This window comes from Dendrobates tinctorius, unplaced genomic scaffold, assembly GCF_039654945.1.
Source record: "Dendrobates tinctorius isolate UK_male_01 unplaced genomic scaffold, ASM3965494v1 ptg000062l, whole genome shotgun sequence".
NCBI classification, from domain to species: Eukaryota; Metazoa; Chordata; class Amphibia; order Anura; family Dendrobatidae; genus Dendrobates; species Dendrobates tinctorius.
In genome coordinates, this window is record NW_027361730.1 from 22,714,421 (window position 1) to 22,737,376 (window position 22,956).

The window sequence follows — 22,956 nt, forward strand, 5'->3', positions numbered from 1 at the left end:
TTCTGAAATGCAGACTTTGATGGAATGGTCTGCGGGCGTCATATTGCATTTACAGAGCCCCTGATGTACCTAAACAGTGGAAACCCCCAATTCTAATTCCAACCCTAACCCCAACACACCCCTAACCCTAATCTCAGCCCTAACCATAACCCTAACCACAAACCTAACACCAACACACCCATAACCTTAATCCTAGCCCTAACCCTAGCCCTAGCCCCTGCATTTTTTTTTTTTTTTTACTTTTTTTTTTTATTTTTGTCACAAGATCGCTGCCCTGCGATCTGACTCATAGTAACGCCACTTCACCTCTGATCATCTGTCAGTGTGAGATCAGAGGAGAAGCAGCGTTACTATGTGACAAGATCGCTGCCTGGCACATAATAACGCGACTTCTCCTCTGATCTCACAATGACAGATGATCAGAGGTGAAGCAGCGTTACTGTGTGACAAGATCGCTGATCTAGTCACACAATAACGCTGCTTCACCTCTGATCAGCTTTCAGTGTTAGATCAGAGGGAGAAGCCGCGTTACAATGAGGGAGATCGCCGGGAAACAAGCAGCTTTCCCAGCGATCGCTCCCATTGGCTGCTGTGACGCTGACGTCATCGGGACCTGAACCAATCAGGTCTCGATGACGTCGGGGGTCCCAGCATGCATTGCGCACCGGGATCCCCGGGGGGCACAAAACCGCCGACAGTAGATAAACGTCGGCGCTGCACAAAGCCCAGCAAGCGCCAACGTTTATCTACTGTGGGCGGTCGTGAAGAGGTTAAAGGAGATTTATCCAGCTAAATTCGCCTTTATTCTGACAACATTTGAACCTATTTTTCATAACGTGCACCATATTTGTATGAAATACTTACTGTTGCCTTGTCTGACGTAGCTTTGAGGAAAGATGCTGGGCATCATGTGCGACATTGTGCACCAAAATGTTGGCATACATATCTGGCTCAAAATAAGCAAACTAATAGGTAGTATAAACTTAAGGCCCCGTCACACTAAGCGACTTACCAGCGATCCCGACACCGATATGAAGGTGTCAGGATCGCTAGTAAGTTGCTATGTGATCGCTGGTGAGCTGTCACACAGACAGCTTCACCAGCGATCAGCACAGCGATGCCGAGCGCCCGGCATCGCTGGCTATCGCTGTAGAAAATAGAATAAAAATAAAAAATATTGTTATTCTCACCTTCCGACGTCCCGTTCAGCCATCCTGCCTCTCTCCACGCTCCGGTCCCAGTGATCCTTTGCACGAATGACCGCGAGATGTCACGGTCTCGAGGGATAACAAAGTCTCGCGGTCATTCTCGCAAAGGATCACTGGGACCGGAGCGTGGAGAGAGGCAGGATGGCTGAACGGGACATCGGAAGGTGAGAATAACTATATTTTTTATTTTATTTATTATTTTTTTACACCTGATCGCTGGTCTCCCGCTGTCACACACAGCGATGCATGCTGGCCAGCGGGAGACCAGCGACCAAAGAAATGTCCAGAGGTTTCTTGCAGTGATCAGCGATACCGGCAGGGGGGCCGCTCGCTGATCGCTGTCACACACAGCGATCTCGCTGGTGAGATCGCTGTTACGTCACAAAAGTTGTGACTCAGCAGCGATCTCGCTACAGAGATCGCTTAGTGAGACGGGGCCTTTAGACTTTGAAATTTAAAGATACACCAAATGTCATAATGGTTCATGATAAAGACATGAGAATGTTTCAAACCTTAGATGGTATTGATAAATCTTCTCGCATTATCCTAAAGATCGCAATGCTTCTTTGTAAATTCAGAAGCCCCCTCGCCATACAGAGCCTCTGTCTATACTGCATCATTATAAAACAGACAGTATAGATAATGACTGCACAAAACAAAGATATACACATGCAAACAATCACACATACTGTATATGTGTAATCTCTATCTCTATCACATAGTTAGAAATCTCACAGCTCCCTTTATTTTCTACAGTACTCCAATTTGGAAGCCAAACTATGCCAGATTGAGAGCAAGTACCTTGTCCTTCTTCAAGAGATGAAAACACCAGTGTGTGTTGATAGCCAAGGGCCAGGCCAAGAGGTTGTGAACCAGTTGCTTGAGGATGCTCTAAAGGTGGATACAGTTGAGCACCCTGAACATGCGTACATCAGGCCCCACACTATGAGGTATGGATATCTGCTAATTTTGATATTCTGATGCTTACCTTGTTTTATTTTTTTCCCAAGATATTGTGATGATCTGCAGGTAAATAGGGTTCAAATCCTATGTAGCAGAAATACTGAACCAGTGGCTACAGAGAGAAAATTAAGTTATATTCTCCCTGCAGCCAGTCATTTTGAGTCACTGCTCAATATACATCCAGTGATTTGAAATCACTCCCTTACACATTGATTGAAACCTTGCTTTTCACTTGTACACTGCACAGCAGGCTGTCAATCATTATGCCGGGAAGTGATTACAATGCAATCACTGTGTAGTGAGCGGAGATTGTAACATCTCCCTGCTCTGCTCCAATGACTGCAAGCGTGCAGGGAGTGTATGACTTCAATTTCTACCTGTAGCCGCTCTTCCATGATGTAAATGAAATGCTATCTACCTGCAGATTACCACTTTATCTGCAGGTAAATGGGATGTCTGGAGGTGACAGGTTCCCTTAAACAGGTTTCTATCCATTTATCACATATCTCGCTGATTGCTGTTGGTACCACCAGTTTTTGCTCGTAGGGAAAATAATAATCAGAGAACTACTGTCATCAGGACACTGCAATATGTTCCACCAAAAAAACTTCTGGAGTATGAATTTGTGCATAAGTGTGTTTTGAGATGTTTATCTACATTTTTCATATAAATTGTGTAAGTTCTATTCTGTCATGTGTTATCTTTATCTATGTAGCAAATATGATATATACGGATTCCAGAACATCCCTGAAGACGACGATGAGGAAAAGTTGGTGGCAAGAGTAAGAGCCCTTGATCTCAAGTCTTTGTCTCTGTCAGAGAGCCAAGAAATTTCAACAGTGGTGAAGTGGGAAAACTATTTTGCCAGCACAGTAAATCGTGAGATGGTCCATTCACCAGAGCTGAAGAGTCTTGTCCGCAACGGAATACCTCACCAGCATCGCTCTAAAATGTGGAAGATGTTTGTAAACCTACATATTAAGAAACTAAAGGAAGAGAAACTACCTGGATATTTCCAAAGTCTCCTCCAAAAAGCTCTTGAAAAGCAAAACCCGGCATCAAAGCAAATTGAGTTGGATCTCATGAGGACACTTCCCAACAACAAGCACTACACCTCACCCACGTCGGAGGGCATTCAGAAGCTACGCAATGTCTTGTTGGCTTATTCTTGGAGGAATCCAGATATTGGCTACTGCCAGGGATTAAATCGGTGAGTGCTATTTGTTTAGGATCTGTCTGCTGTCGTTTATCACATCTATGAAGTTAGACTAGAAATACACTTCTGAGGACCATGAGCATGTAGCTTCTAATAATGTAGCCCTTGTTAGCAAAATGTCATTGGCCAACAAAAAAGGATTAGTGATCAATATTCCATACCATTTGTATGTAAAATGTGTGTTCTTTAATTCTAGGCTGGCCGCTATTGCTCTGCTTTACCTTGATCAGGAGGATGCCTTTTGGTGCTTGGTTACAATAGTAGAGGTCTTCATGCCACGTGATTACTACACCAAAACTCTTCTAGGATCCCAGGTATCTGTCGCATGCATCCTGGTATTCAACCAACACAGTCATATTGCTTCATATTTTAAAACTTGTTTATATTACTTGCTGGTTATGCTGAAATGTATTTTAGTAGGCTTAAAGGGGTTGTCCAGGATTAAGATTATGTGCACACGATCAGGAATGGCTCAGGATTTGACGCAGGTGAAATCTGCACCAAATCTGCATCTGAGGTCACTGGTAGGTCACCTGCGTCTTTGGTGCGTTTTTACATTCATTTTTGATGCGTTTTTCCATTGCATGTGTTTTTTGTTTTTTTTTGTCACTTGAAATAAAGCTAATTGAAAGTTGGCCTTCTGAGAAGGGAAAAAAAGTGATTTCCTATTTGCAGATATATTGGGGGTATGTTACCACAGACAGTAAATGCTGCGGGTTGGACGCTGCTTACATCCGCAGTCCGTCCAACCCGCAGCGCCAGATGTTACAGCATAGTGGATAGGATTTCAAGAAATCCCATGCCCACTATGCGTGCACCGACGCCCGCGGCTCACCTGCGGTGACGGACATGTGGCGCGTCTTTCCAGACCGCAGAATGTCAATTTATGAAACAGAGGCGCTCAGTCTCCGCTGCATAAATTACCCATAGACTTTCATTAGATGCGGTAAAACCGCATTATCTTCCTAGTCACATGCGTATTAAGTGCGGGAACTCTGCTTAGTACGCATATATACTAGTATACATAATAGGGAATCGTGTGACACAGTCAGTAATACATGACACAGGAAGTGGAGGAAATCACAGAGAGAGATCAGTTTAATGTAGTATCCTCCCCTCCTTTTTAAAAAAAATATAAATAAAAAAAAGTGTGTGGTCCTCCTATATTTGCCAGAGTAAAGCAGACTACTGGGACTGGTATTTCAGGTTGGTAAGGATCCAATATCCATGAACTTTACCAGCCTGATAATACTGGGATATCCTCCAAAAAAAATAGTGTGGGGTCCCCCTATTTTTATTAACCAGCCAAGGAAAAAGCAGACAGCTGCGGCCTGGTTTTCTCAGGCTAGCGTGGCCCATGGATTTTGGCCCTCACCAGCCTAAAAATAGCAGCCCGCAGCCGCCCCACAATTGACACATCCAAAGATGTGCCAATGGTGGCTCTGTGACCGGCTCATCAATTTTGTGGCGACGATGTCACCTTTGTATTGTCAGGTGACTTCAAGCCCACGTATTAGTAATCGAGAAGAGTCTGTAAGACACCTTTCCGTTACTAATCCTATAGTTGCATGGTAAATAAAGACACAGCAAGAATAAAGTCTTTTAATTGAATTAATGACACAGACTCCTTTAATAGATCTTAATTAAACCATACTTACTGTATCGCCTATTCCACAGACACTCTTGTCTCCTGGAAGACAAAATAAAAAAGCATCAATTCTTATCTGTCCTCCAAGAAGATATACAGTGGGGCAAAAAAGTATTTAGTCAGTCAGCAATAGTGCAAGTTCCACCACTTAAAAAGATGAGAGGCGTCTGTAATTTACATCATAGGTAGACCTCAACTATGGGAGACAAACTGAGGAAAAAAAAATCCAGAAAATCACATTGTCTGTTTTTTTTTTCATTTTATTTGCATATTATGGTGGAAAATAAGTATTTGGTCAGAAACAAGCAATCAAGATTTCTGGCTCTCACAGACCTGTAACTTCTTCTTTAAGAGTCTCCTCTTTCCTCCACTCATTACCTGTAGTAATGGCACCTGTTTAAACTTGTTATCAGTATAAAAAGACACCTGTGCACACCCTCAAACAGTCTGACTCCAAACTCCACTATGGTGAAGACCAAAGAGCTGTCAAAGGACACCAGAAACAAAACTGTAGCCCTGCACCAGGCTGGGAAGACTGAATCTGCAATAGCCAACCAGCTTGGAGGGAAGAAATCAACTGTGGGAGCAATAATTAGAAAATGGAAGACATACAAGACCACTGATACTCTCCCTCGATCTGGTGCTCCACGCAAAATCCCACCCCGTGGGGTCAGAATGATCACAAGAACGGTGAGCAAAAATCCCAGAACCACGCGGGGGGACCTAGTGAATGAACTGCAGAGAGCTGGGACCAATGTAACAAGGCCTACCATAAGTAACACACTACGCCACCATGGACTCAGATCCTGCAGTGCCAGACGTGTCCCACTGCTTAAGCCTCTACATGTCCGGGCCCGTCTGAAGTTTGCTAGAGAGCATTTGGATGATCCAGAGGAGTTTTGGGAAAATGTCCTATGGTATGATGAAACCAAACTGGAACTGTTTGGTAGAAACACAACTTGTCGTGTTTGGAGGAAAAAGAATACTGAGTTGCATCCATCAAACACCATACCTACTGTAAAGCATGGTGGTGGAAACATCATGCTTTGGGGCTGTTTCTCTGCAAAGGGGCCAGGACGACTGATCCGGGTACATGAAAGAATGAATGGGGCCATGTATCGTGAGATTTTGAGTGCAAACCTCCTTCCATCAGCAAGGGCATTGAAGATGAAACGTGGCTGGGTCTTTCAACATGACAATGATCCAAAGCACACCGCCAGGGCAACAAAGGAGTGGCTTCGTAAGAAGCATTTCAAGGTCCTGGAGTGGCCTAGCCAGTCTCCAGATCTCAACCCTATAGAAAACCTTTGGAGGGAGTTGAAAGCCCGTGTTGCCAAGCGAAAAGCCAAAAACATCACTGCTCTAGAGGAGATCTGCATGGAGGAATGGGCCAACATACCAACAACAGTGTGTGGCAACCTTGTGAAGACTTACAGAAAACGTTTGACCTCTGTCATTGCCAACAAAGGATATATCACAAAGTATTGAGATGAAATTTTGTTTCTGACCAAATACTTATTTTCCACCATAATATGCAAATAAAATGAAAAAAAACCAGACAATGTGATTTTCTGGATTTTTTTTTTCTCAGTTTGTCTCCCATAGTTGAGGTCTACCTATGATGTAAATTACAGACGCCTCTCATCTTTTTAAGTGGTGGAACTTGCACTATTGCTGACTGACTAAATACTTTTTTGCCCCACTGTACATACTGTCCCACGATGAGTCCAGCACTGCTACATCTGGTTGCCTTTAGCTGAACGGTGGCATTATGCCACCACTCAACCTGATATCCAGAACACAGCTGAGCTTGAAGATGATCACCGGAGATAACTTGGTCCCCGGCGGTCACGTGCACTGCAGTTCTCGCGATCAGCTGATCTTGAGAACTTGTCTAGTGACCACAGATAACCCCATCCCCGGCGGTCACGTGCACGGCAGTTCTTGCGATCAGCTGCGAACTGCTGTGTACGTGTACTTCCAGCTAAACCGAGGTACACCATTTATTTAAATTAGTACACATGCGTAGTAAGCTGCGTTCCCTCACTTATTACACATGTGACTAGAAAGATAATGTGGTTTTACTGCATCCAATGAAAGTCTAAGGGTAATTTACGCAGCGGAGACAGCGTCTCAGCTACATAAATTGACATGCTGCGGTCAGGAAAAACGCGCCGTATGTCCATCTCTGCAGGGAAGGCAGAGGTGTCCGTGCATGCGTAGTGAGCAAGGGTTTTCTTGAAATCCCATCCACTATGCTGTAACATCTGGCCGCTGCGTCCTACCCGCAGCGTTTACTTACCATGGGAACATACCCTAAGATATTTCTGCACTACCCAAGACCTGACACCCCACAATCAGCTGCTTGAAGGTCCCGACCCATTGAAATCTTGCAGTGTACAGGGCTAGAACACTACAGCTTCATTCACTGTGTAGTGACCATTCTCGGAGACTGCAGCTTTGTTCCCATTCAGTGGGAGGCATATAGTTTACCCCTCCCTGACTTGGTGATTTTCTTTTTTTTTCCTCTTTTTGCGCTTTCAGTTTTTCCTCCCTATATTTCACACTGGCATAACTTTCTGATTTCTCTGTCGACATAGATGTATGAGGGTTATTTTTTGCATAACTAGTTGCAGTTTTGAATAACGCCAATCATTTTACTATTCAGTGTACTGGAAAAAGTGGGGGAGGAATTCCAAGTGTGGTGAAATTGTGAAATATATCGGATTTCTCAATTTGAGTTTTGGGTTTTGTTTTTATGGTTTTGATACTATGGTAAAAATTACTTGTCAACATGATTCTCTAGGTCAGTATGCTTATAGCAATATCAAAGTTTTATAGAATTTTTTTTAATTATAAAAAAAATGAAAATTTGTAACTATATATACGGTCTTGGAAAATGGTGACAAAATAATTTTCATTTTTTCAGTCAGAGGAACTATGTGAGGACTAGTTTTTGTGTATGACAAGCGACCACTTTTATTCCATTTTGGGGTACATATGACATTTGGATCACTTCTTACTGCTTTTTTTGTGCAGTTTTGTCAATGGAAAGCGCATACGATAATTTAATTTATTTTAATCACTGTTGGAAGTATATAGTAAAAATCCCTGTCTCCTATGAAGCCTATGGATGGCCTTCATCGGAGCATAGCAATGGCAGGAACAGAGGTCTTCATTAGACCCCCAGCTGCCATATCCAACCTATTAGCACCCTACAATGACATTGCTGAGGCGCTGATGGTTATATTGAATAGCACACTCCCCGAGCCATGCCCTGTAAATGCCGGTATCAGAGATTGAAAGCTGCATTTAAATGGTTAACAGCAGCGAGCGGAGCTCGATTCCACCCACTGCTGTTCCTGGTCAATAATGGCTGTATAACACAACACTAGCATTATCTTGTGGGAAAGATGCCAGGACAGGAGCCCAACATGTGTCATAAGTCTGGAAGGACTTAAAGAAAGTCTCTCAGTAGCTTTGACTTCTTAAATTCTGAAAGTGCCATAGTGGTTACATGGAAGAGCAACTTAAATAGACCACTATTGTTTTGCAATGCAGTGTTCTTGGGTTCAAATCACACCAAGGACAACATCAGTAAGGAGTTTGTATGTTCTCCCCGTGTTTGCGTGGGTTTCCTCCAGTGCTCTGATTTCCTTCCACACTCCAAAAACATACTGATAAGAAATTTAGATTGTGAGCCCCATCGGGGACAGTGCCAATAATGTCTGTAAAGCGCTGTGGAATATGATGGCGCTATATAAACAAAGAAAACAAAAAACAAATATACTAAAATAAAAAAGTAAACAATAAATTGCATGAAGGTAATAATAAGGGTATTTACTGTAGCAAACATAATTTTGATCAAAAGAGTGTACAAGCCATCCCGCCACGTCAAGGCAACCCTTGTGGGACAGTCCTATCTCTTGTATTTAAAACATTTTCACTTGTCAAGTGACGTAAATGTGAACAAGGTCCGAGGGACTAAACCAACAGTAATAGCATAGGCCAGACAGGATGGATTTTCCAACTCCGAAATAGGGCGGTCACACCCTTATATGCACAGAATGCACATTGAACTAAATGAGAAACTAGATCTGAGCTGAAAAAGTAAATTAATGTGTATGCAAAATGTAAATGCATATAAACACATGACTACACAGAGAACAACAACAAAAACAAATATCCTAAAATAAAAAATTAAAAAATAAATTGCAAAAATTGCATAAAGGTAGTAATAATAATAAGGGTATTTAGTAAACATAATTTTGATCGAGTGTACAAGCCATCCCACCACATCAAGGCAACCCTTGTGGCTATATAAACAAGCATGATAAATCAATGAATGCTGTATCCGAATGGGGATGTAGGTTGGTTTGCCTGAGGAATCCAAAGTTGAGCGGTGAAGAGCGAATAATTACATTTTTACCACTAAAATGTTGTTTTAGCCCCAAGCTTTTAATTTTTCTAAGGGCTACTAGGAAAAAGTGGACCTCAGTTTGTTGTAAAAATTTCTCCTGAGTGCGCCAATACCCTACATTTAATCGTGAAATACCTTTCGGACACAGTGAAGAACTCAGAAGGGAAGGAGCACCATATTATAGTCCAGATTTTATTGTTATCGTTTGCGGGTGCCATGACCCATTGGAAGAGCCTCTGAGGTGCTAGAACAGCAGTGATCATATTGACACCACAGGTGTATCACAGAAGTTTTACCACTGGGCAGTAAAGAAAAAAAATAATTATATTTTTACCACCAAAATGTTGTTTTAGACCCAGATTTTACATTTTTACACTGTGAAATCGGTAAAAATGGCACCAGAATTTGTCCCACAATTTCTGCTGAATGCAGAAATACCCCATATGTGGCTGTACAGTACTGCTTAGCCATATGGTGAGACTCGGGAGGGACAGAGCGCTCTTTGCCTCCTGGAGCGCAGATTTTCCTAGAATAGTTTGCAGACTCCATATAGAGAGCCCCTAAGTGCTAGAAGAGCAGAATCCCCCCCTTTGGGATTTTATCTACAGATGTAGTGATGATTTTGACTCCATGGGTGTTTTCCATGAACAAGCAGCCATGGATGTTGCTGAATAAAAATTGCAAACTGCCATTGTAGTCACCAGTACGTGTAGTGCCCAGTATGTTGTGATGACCAGTACGTTGTGGTGCCAGCTCGTGCTTCTGGAAACACGCACCCATAAATTAGGCTCTCATCACTATAGAAATGTCAAACATGTGGATGCGAAATATGGTTTAGGCACACTGGGGCTCAGAAGGAAGGGGCGCATTTGGGTTTGAGAGTGCAAAATTTGCTGAATTTCTTTTCGGGGGCAAAGAGATGGCACTTTTCCAGAGTCTGTGCTATCAGTAATGTGGAAGCCTCCTATATTTATGATAACAGATGACGGACCTGAATGGGGACTTGCTTTTTTTGTGTATTGAGTTCAAGGTTTTGTTGGGAACATTTTAATATTTGGGATCACATTTATCCTGAGCACTTACTTTGGGGTTTCCATCTAAATCTCTGAGTGGCGTGATTCAAATGAAACCCCCGAGGGAGCCATTCACTATAATGAGGCAGCAGAGTTACTCTAGACTCCATTTAGCTTCCTTTTTAGCGTGGTCCAGAAGTGCACAAACTGTGGCCGACCACATTTTTATGCACAGCTCAGAAGACGGACGCCGCCGGATCACAGGTCCTATGGCGCCCACAGTTCCTCCATCTGCCTCATCATAGGGAATCTTCTGTTGGGGGTTTGGTCTGAATCACGTATTTCAGAGATTTACATGGAACCCCAGTGCATGTGAAGAACGCAGGATAAATGTGTGCCGAGACTTACTGCAATCTTTGGAAGGCGCAATGAAAAATCAATTTCGGGTGACAAATTGGTTTTATTTATTTTTTACACCGTTCCTTGTGTGATATAAATGATTGGGCAACTTTTTTCTTCAGGTCAGTGCGATTACAGCAATACCAGATTTATATAAGGTTTTTATGTTTGGCTGCTGTCACACACTAAAAAATGCTTTTTATTGCAATAACTTGTTTTTTCATCGCTGTATTTTGAGAACTATAATTTTTCTAGATTTCTGCTGATAGTCATGTAAGGGCTTGTTCTTTTGCTGGACGAGTTGTTTTTATTAGTACCATTTTTGAGCACATGACATTTTTTGATTGCTTTCTATTCAAAGTTTTTGGGAGGCACAATGAACAAAAAAACAGCAATTCAGGAATTGTTTGTTTTTTTTATGCAGTTGCACGTGTGGTAAAATGTATTCTTCAGGTCCATACGATTACAGCAATAATTTATATAATTTTTTTTATGATGCTTTTTACTCAATAAAAACTATTTTTTGTAGAAAAAAATATTTGTTTTTGCATCCCTTTATTCTGAGAGCTATAACTTTTTTTATTTTTCCGCTGATGGAGCCGTATGGCACCTTTTTTTTGCGGGACAAGTTGACTTTTTTAGCTATACCATTTTTATTTACATTCGTCTTTTTGATCGCAATTTATTCCACTTTTTGCTTGGCGATATGATGATAAAGCATCGTTTCTTGCCTTGTTTGTTTGTTTATTCTCTTTACGGTGTTCACTGAAGGGGTTAGCTAGTAGGTGGCTCAGTGGTTAGCACTGCAGCCTTACAGCGCTGGGGACCTGGGTTCAAATCCCACCAAGGACAACATCTGCAAGGAGTTTGTATGTTCTCTCTGTGTGCGTGGGTTTCCTCCGGGTTCTCTGGTTTCCTCCCACACTCCAAAGACATACTGAATCTAGATTGTAAGCGCCATCGGGGACAGTGCCACTAATGTGTGTAAAGCGCTGTGGAATTAATGGCGCTATATAAATGAGTAAAATAAATAAATATACATACCACTCCTGACAGTGAGTGTTGGGTGTCAGCTGTCATTTCAGCTAACCCCTTAATGGTGAGCCTGCATCAAAGCCGGGACATGTCAGCTGTTTTGAACAGTATATATTGAGTATTTATCATTATATCGTATATGTAAAGGTATAGATACCAATAAGTGTGGCTTCAAAACATACGGTAATCATCCTGTGGCTAAAGTATGGTAAAACGTATATGTAAAGGTATAGATACCAATAAGAGTGTGGCTTCAAAATGTAATCATCCTGTGGGCTAAAGTATATATACTATGGTGTATCATGTCAGATTAAATAATTACAAATGAGAGTACGAAAATAATAAATAAATAGTGTGTGGCAAACCACTAATAGTGATCACTTATCAGACATGATGCATATATACGTTACTAAGTATCAATGTTGCCCATTTGAGTACATATCCTCAACATAATCTGCAAGAGAAACCATACATATTACATAAGGAGAAGTTATCCAGATCCAGGTGTCATGATCTCAGTGTGGGTTTGACTCGCACACGTGGGGTTAATGTCTGGAACCAGTGCTGATGACTGGCATTTCTGGGGTTAAAGGTTGTGATTCCAGTGCAGGCTTACCTGCACACCTGGGGCTATGATTGTGGCCTCTCCCTGGTTCTGGGGGAGGCTTCTTATTGCCTCAGGACACTCCCATCCCCGTCAGTTATACTTTCGCCCTTGGCATTTTGTGGTGACCCCTGAGTGTGTTTGTGCTGTGTTCTGGTTGCTTGATTCTCTGTGTACGGCTCGGTCTGTTCTCTGGATATTGCTTTGGATTCTGCTTGGTACCTTCTATGTCTGTTTGGTTTTGACTTCTGCTTGGCCCTGACTATCCGTTCTGTCTCATCCCTGGTATTTTACTGATATCTCTGTGTATGACCTCCGTTTTTGCCTGACTGAGTATTTCTGTATAGTATCCTGCCATGTCTGAAAGCAGGACGCTAAGCCCCGCCCCCTTGCAGTCACATGACTGTAGGTCCTGTGACTGCTTGCTAAACTTCAGCGTCCACAGGTCCTGTGTATCTGTACTTTCCGGCTGTACCTGACCCCGGGCCCCCCTACAGTGCGGGTGAGTCCCTGCTCAGCGGAGGCTGCACGCCGGCGCTGACAGGATCCTGACACCAGGCACCCACCACACCCGACGCGCGTTTCTCATTGAAATGCTTCATCCAGGTGGTTTGCTACACACTTTTTATTTATTATTACCCTGGTATTGCATATATGTACTCTCATTTGTAATTAATAAATATGACATTATATACCGTAGTATAGTTTAGAAAGGCTTTGCAGGTGTTTTTTCTTAATCTAATTTGCTGAGATAATGACTTTTGGGTTTTCATTGGTTGTAAGCCATAATGGTCAACATTAACAGAAATAAACACTTGAAATAGGTCACTCTGTTTGTAATGATTCTATATAATACTAGATTATGGCCCGATGCTATCGCATCGGGAGGATGCGATAGCAACACACCTCTTGCCATGTTAACCCTCAACACACACACTCCTCTAACCTTTCACCATCTCCACTCACTCTTTCACTCCACATACGACCCCTTCTCTCACTCCGTCTCTCATACTCACGCCATCATCGCCGCTGCTCCACGATCCCCGACATCATCTTCCGCCGGCGCCATCCTGGATCCAGACGTTGTCCACACCGGCGACATGTTCTTGCGGCGACGCCATCTTGAGTATCGTGAAATCCCGCGATACTCAAGATGGCGTCGCCGGAAGAACATGTCGCCGGCGTGGACGACGTCGGGATCCAAAATGGCGTCGGCGAAATCTCACGAGTTTTCGCCGACGCCATCCTGGATCCCGACGTCGTCCTCGCCGGCGACATGTTCTTGCGGCGACGCCATCTTGAGTATTGCGGGATTTCGCCAACCTAAAATAGCGTCGCCGCAGGAACATGTCGCTGGCGTGGATGCCGTCGGGATCCAAAATGGCGTCGGCGAAATCTCGCAAGATTTCGCCGACGCCATTTTGGATCCCGGCGTCCTCCACGCCGGCGACAACGGACAGCAATCCGTCACAATCCGCCATTAATGCAAGTCAATGGGGAAAAAAACGGATCCTCAAAATAAAATTGAGGATCCGTTTTTTTCAAAACCTGGTGGATTTTGACTGATTGTAAAAAACGGAAGTGTGAAAGAGGCCTTAGGGCATTTATTATTATAGATGAGTTTCACTTTTTGTATTTAAGAACTGAAATCAACTTTTGGTTATATTCTAGTTTTGTGAGACGCACCTGTATGTGTGTCTGAATGTCGATTTAGTCAATTGACATGAGGGATCCGAGGGAAATTTGCTCTTTGTTGGCAGATTTGTACATGAATTGTTGTACAGATATCCTTCCCTTTATCTTTTCCTATCTCCCAGTTAATATTAATGGATATTTGTTTTTCAGCCATATCATAGAGCTACTGTATGTGTGTATGCTAAACTAAATGTAGAGAAGGAATGAAAGTTGAATATCCCGTTTTTATTTTTTTTTTTGTACAGGTGGATCAGAGAGTTTTCAAGGACCTGATGAGTGAGAAGTTGCCTCGTCTCAATGCTCATTTTGAGCAGCACAAGGTGGATTACACATTGATCACATTTAACTGGTTCCTCGTGGTATTTGTGGACAGCGTGGTTAGTGACATATTTTTTAGAATATGGGACACTTTCCTATATGAAGGATCTAAGGTAAAAATGCAGATTGTAAATGTTTCAACCCTTTTCGTGTTAGATTTTCATAATGCACAGTTGACTTATATGTTTTATAATTAATGTGCATCTTCCATGTAGTTTGGAAGTCATTTTTCTTAATCAGATCCTGGGTAATGCTTTTCATGTTAGTGTAGGCATATTAAGTCCATACTAAAATATCACTTTGCCGACTCACTACTCCTACACAAACAAGCATGTGCTTCATTGGTACAATAACTTCCAAAATGGCATCCCATGTAATGGACAAAGAATGTTATAACACTTACAAAACATTATATTGTAAAATGCAATTGAAAGTTTACAACTCCTTTGGCACTTTTTCATGTCCTTTATGCTCTCCTACATTCATAACCAAAGATATTCTTATGCTACCTGTCACCAGTGCACTTCTGGTCAGATAATAAATAGTTTGCCTTTACTGTGGTGGTTGTTTTTACGTGATGTCAAATTCACTCTAAATCTAGTTGCTCAGTGTTTTATATACCATATTTTTTGGACTACAAGACGCACCGGACCATAAGACGTACCTAGGTCATAATCATAACAGCGCACGGCCAGCGTACCCAACCCTAAATATAGGGTACGCTGATCGCATGCAGCATCATGCGATCATAGGAGGAGCTGACCGGAGGAGGCGCGGCCAGGGGCGGAGCTTAGTGGCGGCCCTGCGCTGCGCCTCAGCACGCAACTGTGAAAGTAGCCTTATAATCTGAAAAATATGGTTTATAGATAGACAGATATATATTTTATACTAATACTTTATAATATATCTATCATCTATAAAGTGTGTTTTTGTGTATGCATCGAATATATATTAGATGCATATACGAACACACACATATTGTATAACCTATACAGTTGTGTGAAAACGTGTTTGCCCCTTCCTGATTTCCTATTCTTTTGCATTTTGTATCACTTTGTCTAAGTTCACACGTAGCAGAATTCCCGTGGAAGTTACCGCAAGAATTCCGGAATTCCATTCCGTGGGAAAATCGCATTTTAAATTCCAGTAATTTTCCCGCGGAAAAACTAGCGTTTTGCAAGCGTAATTAGCTTGCAGAATGCTAGCGTTTTCCAAACTATCTGTAGCATCGCTTGGAGAACTGATTGACAGTTTGGTAACACTCGTCAAACATAGTGTTTGATGAGTGTGACCAACATTTTAATATTGAGGCTGCCTATGCAGCATCAGTAGTAAAAAGATCTAATGTTAAAAATAATAAAAAAAAATCGGGTTATTTTCACCTTCTGATGTCCCGCGCAGCGTTCCCAGGCCTCCGCGATGCTCCGACAGGTCCCGTTCCCAGTGATGCATTGCGGCTATGACCTTTGATGACGTCGCGGTCTCGCGAAACGGCTACACCATCGCGAGACGCGACGTCAGCAAGGGTCATCGCAGTGCATTACTGGGAACCGGAGCTGCTGCGTGTATCGCTGAAGCCTGGGGACGCTGCACGGGACATCGGAAGGTGAATATAACCCGATTTTTTTTATTTTTATTTTTTTACAGGGAAATGGTACCCAGAGCCCGGAGGACAGTCTCCTCTTCTCCAGACCGTGGGTACCATCCGCAAATGTTCTGCTTACTTTTCGCATGGTGGGCACAGCCACATGCGGAAAGTAAGCAGAACAATGCATTCCTATGTGGGCGGAATCGCCGCGATTTCGCAAATTAATGAGTATGCTGTGGATTTTTCCGCGATGCGATTCCGCCGCGGGAAAATGCGCAGCATTAGCACAGCATTGCGGAACCCCGTAGGAATGCATGGGATGCTTTTTTTTTTTTTTTTGTGTTTTCACTGCAAAATCGCGCGGTAAAAACCTGAACGTGTGAACGCAGCCTTAAATGTTTCAGATTACCAAACAAATTTCAATATTGGACAAAGATAATACAAGTAAACACAAAATGCAGTTTTTAAATGAAGGTCTCTATTATTAAGGGAAAAAGAAATCCAAACCTACAGCGCCCTGTGTGAAAAAGTGATTGCCCCTTAAACCGAATAACCGATTGGGCCATCCTTAGCAGCAACAACTGTTATTGAGCGTTTGCGATAACTGGCAATGAGTCTTTTACGACGGTCTGTAGGAATTTAGGCCCACTCATCTTTGCAGAATTGTTGTAATACAGCCACATTGGAGGGTTTCCGAGCATAAACCACATTTTAAAGGTCATGCCACAGCATGTTAATCGGATTAAAGTCAGGACTTTGACTAGGCCACTCCAAAGTTTTAATTTTGTTTTTTTCTTAAGCTATTCAGAAGTGGAGTTGCTGGTGTGTTTTGGAACATTGTCATGCTGCACAACCCAAATGCACTTCAGGCTGAGGTCACCTCAAAGCCGGGACGTGTGAGCTGTTTTGAACAGCTGACTTGTGCCCGCAGTAGGCGCGGGTGGAATCGCGATCCTCTCGCACCTATTAACCCCTTCATGTCCGGAGCTTTTTTTCCCATTTTCGAGTACACTACATGGTATAACCAATGGTGTCGTTCAAAAGTACAACTCATCCCGCAAAAAATAAGCTCTCACATGGCCATATTGATGGAAAAATGAAAGTTATGGCTCTGGAAAGAAGTGGAGCGAAAAACGAAAACACAAAACCGAAAAAAGCTCCGGTCTTGAAGGGGTTACGGGTGAGCTTGAGGAGGGGGGTGGCAGTGACAATCACTTTTTCACACAGTGCCCTGTAGGTTTGGATTTCTTTTTTCCTTAATAATAAAGACTTCATTTAAAAATGTTGTTATTTTTGTGTAATATTTATATTTGTTTGGTGATCTGAAACATTTAAGTGTGACAAACATGCAAAGAATAGGAGATCGGGAAGGGGCAAACACTTTTTCACAGAACTGTGTGTGTGTGTGTGTATGCGTATATTTATTATACTTGTTTATACTCGAGTATAAGCCGAGGCACCTTATTTTACCCAAAAAAAAAAAAAAAAAAAAAAAAAAGCCTGGTAAGCATTGTCCCCTCATCCCCATCCTGGTATGCACTGCTCCTCATCCCTATCCTTGCGTACATGGCTTCTCATCCCCATCCTGGTATGCACGGCTCCTCATCCCTATCCTTGCGTACATGGCTTCTCATCCCCATCCTGGTATGCACGGCTCCTCATCCCTATCCTTGCATACATGGCTTCTCATCCCCATCCTGGTATGCACGGCTCCTCATCCCTATCCTTGCATACATGGCTTCTCATCCCTATCCTGGTATGCATGGCTCCTCATCACTATCCTGGTATGCAAGGCTCCTCATCCTTATCCTGTATGATTGGCCCCCATCCCTATCCATGTAGGCATGGCCCCATTCTTATCCTGGTATCATTGGCCACCATCAAAAAAGATAACAAAAATAAACCATTACACTTCCTGTGCTCCCTCGCAGTGTCTTGTTCCAGTGCAAGCAGCTGCTTTATGCTTGTAAGCAGCGCATGGCAGGGACGTCATGCACTGCTCACAAGCAGAGCACATCTGCCGGAATATTCCCCACACCGGAACTATGTGCGTGGAGGGCAGTGAGTATTAAGTAGCGTGCACAGTGTCAGCTGCCGGGCGGTCACGCGTGTCGCTACTTAAGACAAATGAATATTCACCTCTTTTAAGTAGCGGGCACACATGACCGCCTGGCAGCTGTGTCTCCCTGCTCTGCCTCAGAATGTAACTGTATCGGCATTACAGTAGCGTAGCTCCTGGTTATATTATGCAGACATACATACATGGCCATTTATATGGATACACCTAAATAAGATGGGAATGGTGACAGGTGTCTTGCATTCAAATCTGCTGCAATGACTCGGGTACTGCGTTCACCAGACATCAACACAATTTCTTTAAAACGAAGCACACCATTATTTTTCTTGTGAACTTCTCAATAAGTTTTATGTGTCACATGACCTTCTTCCCATTAAAAAAATTTAAAGTTGGATCCAAAATGGCCAACCTCAAAATGGCCACCACCCATCTTGAAAAGTTTTCCCCCCTCATATACTAATGTGCCACAAATAGGAAGTTGATATCACCAACCATTCCCACTCTATTTAGGTGTATATCTATATGTGTGTATGTATGTGTGTGTGTGTGTGTGTGTATTATAGACACATATTATTTATATATTAGTATACAATGTATCACTTTCACAGATCTGGAGATACAGGCAACTAACATTTTTTGTTTGCCACTCTTGCATTGCATTTCGTGCATATTTGTAGTTAAGTGTAGTTAAGATGTAGTTTTCCCTCCATCAATTAGATCATTTTTCGTTTTGCCCTGGGTTTGTTCAAATATAAAGAAGAGGATTTTCTGAAGCTCCGCGACTCAACATCCATCTTTAAGTATCTGCGATACTTCAGTCGGACCATTCTTGATGCAAGGTGTGTTTGAATTCTTGTTAGAATATGCGGTTATATAAGGTTATGTGAAGAGTGTAAACGGTACATACATATAAAGGAACATCAGTGTCTGTGTTTATGTATGATATACTATGTGTATATATACAGTGTGTGTATGTGTGTGTGTGTGTGTGTGTATATATATATATATATATATATATTTGTATATGTTATAGCAGTTGTGATATTTATTTGTATACCTTTTTCACACTTTGTTGCAGGAAACTCAGTAATATGGCCTTTGTGGATATGAACCCATTCCCACTACGCCAGATCCGCAACCGCCGAACGTATCACTTGGAGAAAGTCAGACTGGAGCTGTCTGAGTTAGACGCTATCCGCGCAGATTTTATTCGAGAACGGGAAACAAACCCAGAAAGACGAGATCTCATAAGTGACGATGATGAGGATAATTAGGGTGCAAAAAATCTGCCACCATGGAGGTCACTGAAAAAAACTTGTGAAATGACGCTGGGCGTATTTCTAAACTTCTAGCAGTCTCTATCTAGATATCCGTTTATTATCAGATTGCTTATAAAAAATATGGCTAATGTTCCTTTATGATTTTGAGATGCGGAAATTGCCATTTGATCCTGACTAGAACAGAATAACTCAGAATGTATTCAGTGCCTGATGCTAAAGGGATACAATATGAAAAGGCTATATGTTGTTCCATGTTATAAGTCATTTTGGGCCAAGGAAACTTTTGCATTTCTGGGCCTAGTGAGGCTAGCTATTCGAGAAAAATGTCCAACCCGGTGATTACTGCAGTACTGAGATGCAGCAAATATTTGTATGGGCATGAAAAGTGTTGGCAGCTCGTGTTACTCTAAATGTGTTTTGTAAGGGAAGAGTTGTAATTTGTTTTAGAAGGTGGTAGAGTAAATTACCATCATGTGCTACACGTACTCAAAGCTCTGCTAGGGAACAGTGCAAGTACCCATAGACGTTCCTCCCTGGGCTACATGTACCACAGGAGAACCTGAGGATGGCAGTGCACAATGTTTGTCCAAAACTGATACCCAATTCTTTGTTCCTACAATGGGTCTGGTTTGTTACCCAGTCTCCATTGAATTAGACAGGCATGCTCAGCTGAACTGATCATGCATCTTTATTACGGATTTGGGAGAAATAGCTGTTGCCGACAACTATTTCACGTGTATGGCCATCTTAAGTTACATGTAACACTGCACTTTTATAAGCTAATTACTTCAGGTTTAGCCCTTTCAGAAAACATGTTATGAGCGTGGGACAAAAACGTGCTGGAAAGTAAATGGTTACATTGGCGCCAGGGATCAGGCATTCGGGTGCCAACGTTTTGCATTGTTTGCACTCTTTTTAAAATCATTTTTAGTCCTTAGGCCCATTAGTTATAGAATGGTTACTTAACTATCATTCCAAGTCTTTATCACAGTATTTTTTTTACACTTTTAGCCACATATTTTCTTTTATGTTACAATATGCATATATATCAATTCATTTTATATTATTTTTTTGCCTTAGATTCCATAAGCATTCCCATAAATGTAGCAGTATTATAAACGGATAATTAATGCAGTTTATTTCTACCCGCATTTATGGTATATAATGGTTACATTTTGCATTATTAGGTAAGCCTTACCCTTATAGGATTTACTAATAAGGAATATATGATGGCACTTACACAACAAACAAGCATCCAGATATATTTTGATGTTCACACAAGCGAAGTGGTCATGACGGGTATATCAAATCTGATTTCTAATTGATACCCAAATGGGCTATTGACTTTAATGGAGCCGTTGGCGGTTTCAGTAACTTTGATTAAGTTATGATGTCCAAAGTGGATTATCAAAACATGAAAGTAAAAATGACCATAAAACAAATCATAAATATTCTTTATTATTTCTATAATAAGTATATAATTTATAGTGAATGTATTGAGACTATAAATTAGATAAAAGAAAAAAAAGATGGTTTATCCAATAACCATATACAGATGACAGCTAGCAATCATACCAATAGAATATGATGGCTCCTAGAAATGTGTCAACAAGATAAAAGGCAAAAAAACATTATACATACCCTTAGACATGACATCTAAAAATGTACATGTGAAGGAATGAAAACCTTGACGTGAGTTTCGCTATCCTCTAGCTTTATCAGGCGATGACAAGTCCTAGTACTGTAGTAGACTGCACTATTGCCTTTAAAAGGACCAGAAACCCCAACCAAATTCTAGTAACTTTGTGTACGCCTCCAACATGTATGGCATGTAGCATTAATATTTTCATACATTCCTGAAATGTAGCATTTTTATGAGATGGATTCCCCCAATGTAAAAGGTGGATTAAACCAGGTTTCTGAATATACCCTTAATTCTTAAAGAACTGCATTCCTTTAGTCTTGGCTGAGCCACACTGATACCAACCACCAGCAGCTATCTTTCCTAGTCTTTATCATGATGAGAAGGGCATGATCTATGTATCGTATTGGATCCACTGCGGTTGCCAGAAAATCCTAAAATGTATGAAATTACAATGGAGAAGACAGGATTGAGTTTAGTGACCACACTAGTAAGCACTTTACCCCTCTGTGTGAAACATCATTCAGATTTTTTTTTTTCTTCCTTGTGGGGAGGGAAGGGTAGGATTCAATGTTTTTCACTTACATAATTCTTCTGGTAATATCCTAAATGCTGTAATATTGTCACACTTTTGACATCTTGGTCTATAAAGCAGACTGACAACAGCAGAATTTGCATTAAATTAGCGGAGTCTCCTCATTCAGGTCCATCCCAAGTGAACCATTGACACAGAATTTAGATGTAACATTTCAATGGATAGCTGATATTTCTGAAACGTGGGTCCAGCAGCAAAGTCCTTGCAGCTATGATGATTTACTTTACAGTGTTACATATTTTTATTTTTGCTGTCACTAAAAAAAATAATCGCTGGAATTTTCTTTGTATTCCTGAACCACTATTTTGTTTCTACTTTTTGAGACATCCAGACTGTCTCCATTTTTTCTTTCAGAATCAAGACAAGTAGTGTGTTTTTTTTTGTTTTTTTTTTGTTTTTTTTTTACCAGAAAATGAAACAAAATCTCTCGCTGGTCATAAATACTTCTCAATTTTCTTAAGAAGATTCTTTTGCTTTTTTTGTAAGAACTTGTTTTACAAGTACCAGTATGTCTGTTCACATGCCTCAGGTGTGCAAGAAAAAAAACTGTTTGGATATATCCCTGAGTATAAATGACTGTGAAGGTGTCTTCTAATATGTATTATAGTTGTGGTTACTGTCTTTACTGTTTGCCTTTTTTTAACCACTTTATCCAGTGAGTGAACTTGTTCTTTAAAGGGGCCAGTCCTAATGCACAAAGTTGGTAGTGAGGTTTCCAAGGGCCCGATGTATGTGCGCAGTCATTCATATTTGCTCTTTTAACATGTAATAAATAATGTAATAAGATAACAGTTCTTAGTCTCATTCTTCTGTTCAGCTTTCATTGCCAAAATCTTCATTAACGTATATCGACTTGTCCTCATTTTAGTGTGCATGTATTCATGTATCAAATCTTTTGAAAAAAAATGTATCAAGCACAAATTGTCTTAAAATATCCTAATGTTTAGGCTGTGTGCACACAATGCAGATTTGCAGCGGATCCGCCTCGGATTTTACCGCCCAGAAACGTTGCATATCCGCATTGTGATGTACAGTAGCCTTAAAATCAATGAAAAAAAAACTGCTGTGCAGACGCTGCAGATTTTTCCGCGCGGTTTACCTGCGCTACAAAATCCGCAGCATGTTACTTCTTTTGTGCGGTTTTCCATCTCCCCTGTCACCAAATCCGCAGGGGGAAACCGCAGTGGAAAACCGCACTAAAAACGCAATAAATCCGCAGGAAAAATGGAAGAAATCCGCAGGAAAAATGCAGGTC

At 41.6% G+C, this 22,956-nt stretch overlaps 1 protein-coding gene across 1 annotated transcript in view; it reads left to right on the forward strand.

Moving 5' to 3' along the window:
- TBC1D2B (TBC1 domain family member 2B) overlaps window positions 1–22,492 on the forward strand; it is a 111,707-nt gene extending 89,215 nt beyond the window's left edge. The window contains exons 8-13 of the mRNA XM_073579377.1: window positions 1,965–2,158; window positions 2,887–3,381; window positions 3,584–3,701; window positions 14,447–14,632; window positions 18,902–19,023; window positions 19,263–22,492. Coding sequence (XP_073435478.1) covers window positions 1,965–2,158; window positions 2,887–3,381; window positions 3,584–3,701; window positions 14,447–14,632; window positions 18,902–19,023; window positions 19,263–19,458 — 1,311 coding nt within the window. The 3' untranslated portion in view covers window positions 19,459–22,492. The remainder of the gene's footprint in view (window positions 1–1,964; window positions 2,159–2,886; window positions 3,382–3,583; window positions 3,702–14,446; window positions 14,633–18,901; window positions 19,024–19,262) is intronic.
- Window positions 22,493–22,956: the final 464 nt, after the last annotated feature.